The sequence below is a fragment of the Cyprinodon variegatus genome, unplaced genomic scaffold, assembly GCF_000732505.1.
Source record: "Cyprinodon variegatus isolate N-32 unplaced genomic scaffold, C_variegatus-1.0 Scaffold2123, whole genome shotgun sequence".
In the NCBI taxonomy this organism is placed as follows: domain Eukaryota; kingdom Metazoa; phylum Chordata; class Actinopteri; order Cyprinodontiformes; family Cyprinodontidae; genus Cyprinodon; species Cyprinodon variegatus.
This window is the reverse complement of record NW_015152576.1, coordinates 42,364-47,162: the sequence shown is the minus strand read 5'-3', so window position 1 is coordinate 47,162 and position 4,799 is coordinate 42,364. Positions and strand designations below refer to the sequence as shown.

The 4,799-nt window shown below is 48.1% G+C and overlaps 1 protein-coding gene across 1 annotated transcript; it reads left to right on the top strand.

Annotated features, from left to right (window-relative positions):
- Positions 1-1,310: 1,310 nt before the first annotated feature.
- On the top strand, positions 1,311-3,832 carry cnn3 (calponin 3, acidic; the record flags this gene model as incomplete). The annotated part of the gene is made up of 5 exons (XM_015405301.1): positions 1,311-1,385; positions 1,456-1,593; positions 1,680-1,796; positions 1,902-2,048; positions 3,100-3,832. Coding segments are annotated over 5 exons (819 nt in total), but the record flags the coding sequence as incomplete, so codon positions are not given.
- Positions 3,833-4,799: the final 967 nt, after the last annotated feature.

Genomic DNA, 4,799 nt, shown 5'->3' with positions numbered 1-4,799 from the left:
TCAACTGCCAGAAAGCAGAGTAACTGGAACCTGCACTGGAACCAGTTTATTACTGGAAGCAGTCAGGCTCATTTCAGCTGGTGCTTATCCTTCTGAAAAACTCATCAAATGGCTCCCAGCTCTGAATGGCTTTCACTGCTGTTACTGTTCTACAGGCCCTATAGAAGGAGAGGGGGGGCTGATGGGCCATTGTTATGTGTGACCAGGGCCCCTTGTTGCCATGGCGATGACTGCAGGTTACAGAGTTATATCAGATGAACCTTTGTCCCTCCAACATCAGGGCTGGTTTGAATCCATGAGAGCAGAGAACAAAAGTCTCCTTCTAATCGTCAGGATTTGCTGAGGGAGCAGAAAAAGGAGCGCTTGTTTAAATTCAGCTAAGAACTGGGAACCTGTTCCAGACTCCAGAGGGAACATGCAGAGCTCCCAGGGACCCGTATGGTTCCGCTTGGTTCAGGAGCTAACGGTCGGATCACAGGAGGAATCCAGTCATGAACCTACAGAGGCTCCTCTGATGGCTGACGCCTCATCAGGCTGCAGGGTTTTAGGACCTGAAAACGTCATCAGGTCCTAAAACCTCCTGGAAAGCTTTAAGTCGAGCTTTGAAAATGATTCCCAGTTCATTTCAGAGAAGGAAAATTCAATTCTATTCAGTTTATTTCTATAGCTCCAGTTCCCATCATGTCATCTCAGGTCACTTTCCAGTTCAACCAGATCATCCAGTCNAGATTAAAAGCCTTCAGACTAAAGGACCTTCAGATTAAAAGCCTTCAGACTAAAGGCCTCCAGATTAAATGCCTTCAGATTAAAGGCCTTCAGACTAAAGGCCCTTCAGATTAAAAGCCTTCAGACTAAAGGCCTCCAGATTAAACGCCTTCAGATTAAAACCCTCAGATTAAAGGCCTTCAGATTAAAAGCCTTCAGACTAAAGGCCCTTCAGATTAAAAGCCTTCAGACTAAAGGCCTCCAGATTAAATGCCTTCAGATTAAAAGTCGTCAGATTGTAGGCCACTCCTGTACCCTAAAGATTGGCCAGTTGAGATGAAGAGAGGGTGTAAGTGAGGTGAGGGTGAAGCAGGAGTCAGGCCCCGCCCACCCACTGCGTCTGCTGGCCATCCTCCTGGTCGGTCTGCCACCATCACACAGGTCTCAGTGATGGAACAGGCTGCATTACCAACAGCTTATTCTGTCTGAGTCTCTGCAGCTGGGTGCTGAAGGGTTGTCCTCTACAGGGAGGATGTGTGATCCGGTTCTCCTACAGGAAGCGGTTCTGGTTCAGTCTACAGAACCGTCCCTGAATCTCTCCTGTTTTATCCAGGCTGATCAATAAGCTCCAGCCCGGCTCAGTGAAGAAAATCAACCACTCCCAGCTGAACTGGCACAAGGTAAGCCCACCTGGGAGTCTTCTCCTCCCTGCCAAAGCCTCCAGAAGCACTGACCCATGTCTGTCTGCAGCTGGAGAACCTGGGGAATTTTATCAAAGCCATTCTGGCCTACGGCCTGAAGCCCAGCGACATCTTCGAGGCCAACGACCTGTTTGAAAACGGGAACATGACTCAAGTGCAGACCACGCTGCTAGCACTGGCCAGCATGGTGAGTCCAGGCCGCACTGAGCAGAACCGCTGCCTAGAAGCGTTGAACTGACGTTGGTCCTGCTTCTCTTCTGTTGGGTCCGTCAGGCCAAGACCAAAGGCTTGGACACAAAGGTTGATATTGGGGTGAAATATGCAGACAAACAAAGACGGCAGTTTGATGAAGAGAAGATCAAGGCTGGACAGTGTGTCATCGGACTGCAGGTAAGGGCTCCTGGTCCTCATGAGTCCTGATGGTAGAGACCTTCAGTCTAGCAACATTCTCTGCCGGGTTGAGTTCAACAGAACCTGTTTCTGCTTTGCGTCCAGATGGGAACAAACAAGTGTGCCAGTCAGGCTGGAATGACGGCTTACGGAACCAGGAGGCATCTGTACGACCCGAAGACTCACAGCGATAAACCGTACGACCAGACCACCATCAGCCTGCAGATGGGCACCAACAAAGGAGCCAGCCAGGTTAAAGCCCGCCTCTCTGTGCACCATACTGACTGCTGTCACCGCATCAGAGACTAGTTAGACCCATACATCACACACAATTAACTCTACGGTTGAAATTCTATTCAGTCTATTTCTAGAGCTCCAAACAGCACCACCTATATCCTCCTTATTCCACGAACAGACCAGCGTGTTTTATTTCTCCTTATTCTATGAATACATATTTAAATAAGCTTCTTCCATCCATTGGAATAAGGTGGATAGATCCAGATAAAACAGATTATCCAGGCAGATTTAAGGTTCAAACCAGCTGATTGCATCCAGTCGCTGAGACTCTTCAGCAATCCCTCTCTCTGAGCATGCTGATGAATTGAAGCATTGTCTGTCTAACTGGATCCTCCTTAACTTGGCTAAAGTTACAGCCGTAAACAGCAGCTGAATGCGCTGACTCAGCACTCAGCACGGTGTAACCCAGTTAGCCCAGTGTACCTCAAAGGGTAACAGTGGAAGAACATGGTAGCAGTTAATGGTGAAGGATCTGAAATCAATCATCCCACTTTAAGGAGAGTTGCCTTCAAATACCAGGCGAATGCAGCCTGTGACATCACAACAATCTGGACCAGACATAGAGTTAAACCATTGTGGGTCTAGTCAAAGCCCATTTATTAGATAGGAGTGTTAATGATTTTATTTTTAATAAGATCAACCGTATTTATAAAGAATCCCATAAAATCATTCCTGCTAAGAGCAGGTGGAATGGACGGTTCAACAGAGCTATGGCTCTGGGTGAGTTTGGGATTAAAAATAAATTAGGATTATTCTCCTCTATTAATGAGGAGAAATATGCTGCTCTTGCTTTATTAAGGGTGCTCTTATACCTATGCAGCCTAGCCTAGCTTCGCCAGCCTCTCACTGCACATCACATGCTGTTTCCAGCTACGCTAGTCACGAGTCATTTTGACCAATCAGTGTCCCAAGCTGCTGCAGTAATGACAGGGAGGCCATGTTGTTCCATCAGAACCAGCTAATGTTGCTCGGGTTGAACCTAACGCTGCTTTGTGGTTCCTGACAGGCGGGGATGTCGGCCCCTGGTACCCGTAGGGACATCTTTGACCAGAAGGTGGCGCTGCAGCCGGTCGACAACTCTACCATCTCCCTCCAGATGGGCACCAACAAGGTGGCGTCTCAGAGAGGCATGAGCGTGTACGGTCTGGGCCGGCAGGTCTATGACCCCAAGTACTGCGCCGCACCGACGGAACCGGTGATTCACAAAAACGGCAGCCAGGGCACCGGCACCAACGGCTCAGAAATCAGCGACAGCGACTACCAGGCCGAGTTCCAGGAGGAGGATTACCACGCCGGTTACCATGACGACTACGACCCCCTCTATAACGAGCCCCACAGTGACTACTAGTGCAGGGCTTCAGGTCTAGAGCAGTATTACGTCATCAGACCTTCGCTGTCCTCACTGGACTTTCTATGAAACTAGACTCTGAGCCGCAGAGCTCCAGTTTTAGTTCTAAGCACGGCAGATAAGTGGTGAAGAGTGATTTTTGAAGGACGTCTTTGATAGAAGCTTTGCTGTCCTGTACGGCATACCTGTAGCGGACCAGTGTTGACCCTATCAGTGTACCTGTTAAAGTCTGTAGATTTTCACGATCTAGATTCATTCCTTTCTCTGAGTTACGTCTTCCTGATGGACGCGAGGCGCTCATAACCTTTTCTACGTTCTTACCTTCTTTCCTTTTTTGACCAATCCGTGTTTATTAATAAAATCCTACCTTTCATTAAAGTCTCACCGTGTTTGAATCAGCCTGTCTGCACATTTCCATTCACAGCTAACCCCACTGAGCCACTGGGAAATAGCCTTAAATAACCAAGTCAGTAGTCCCATTTCCACTACCCTTCACAAACTGTGCTGAGGTCGGTGAGGCGCGGTAACCAAGGTAACAGTTGAGTATAAATGGCACATTAAACTGAACTGGGCCGCGCCAGACACAACAACAACAACATGGTACTAGTTCATCATCAGGGCTCGGAGCGGTTCAGTTCTGGCTAGTTTCTCTGATAACAAAGAGCGCATGAGCAGACGCGTCATCTCAGACATTCCTAAAATCCTAGCTTCCCTACCGTACCACACGATTTCCAGAGATGGTTCTGGTTAGCAGTGTGATGAAGCTCAACATCTGTCCTTGTTTCCTGCATCTGGAAGCCCTGATTCACTTCCCGAAAGCCGACTCCGTCAAGTAAACTTCCGCAAACTTCCTGAATGTTACGGGCACCGCCATGTTGGTTTGCTTGATTCCCTCAGTCAATCACTGAGAGCAGTAGTACCGTAGATCGCCACTAGGAGAGGAGGAACCGAGCTAGCGTGATGTTTAAATGGTATTAAGGAAATGAGCTTGGCACGGATTGGTTTTCAGAGGGTGATGTAAACGGGGCTATGATGTTTGACACCATGTCTGTCTGCACATCTTCTAGTTCTGCAAGTTCCCATTCTGATGGTTTTCCTCAGATCTGCTACACCTTGGTCCAAACAAAGGTGCGGCCTTTACTTCCTGTTCTATAGAAGTACAACAGGAAGTAAATGGTGGCATAAGCTTGGCTAGCGCAAGGCCAGATGGAGCTCCTATAAAGAGAAGAGAAGCTAGATGCTGACATAGCTGATAAACAATAGGAGAATAGAGATAGAATGATGAAAAAGGGGTCCCTATGTCCTCCAGCAGTCTAAGCCTATAGCAGCAGAACTATAGAGATAGCTCAGGATAACCT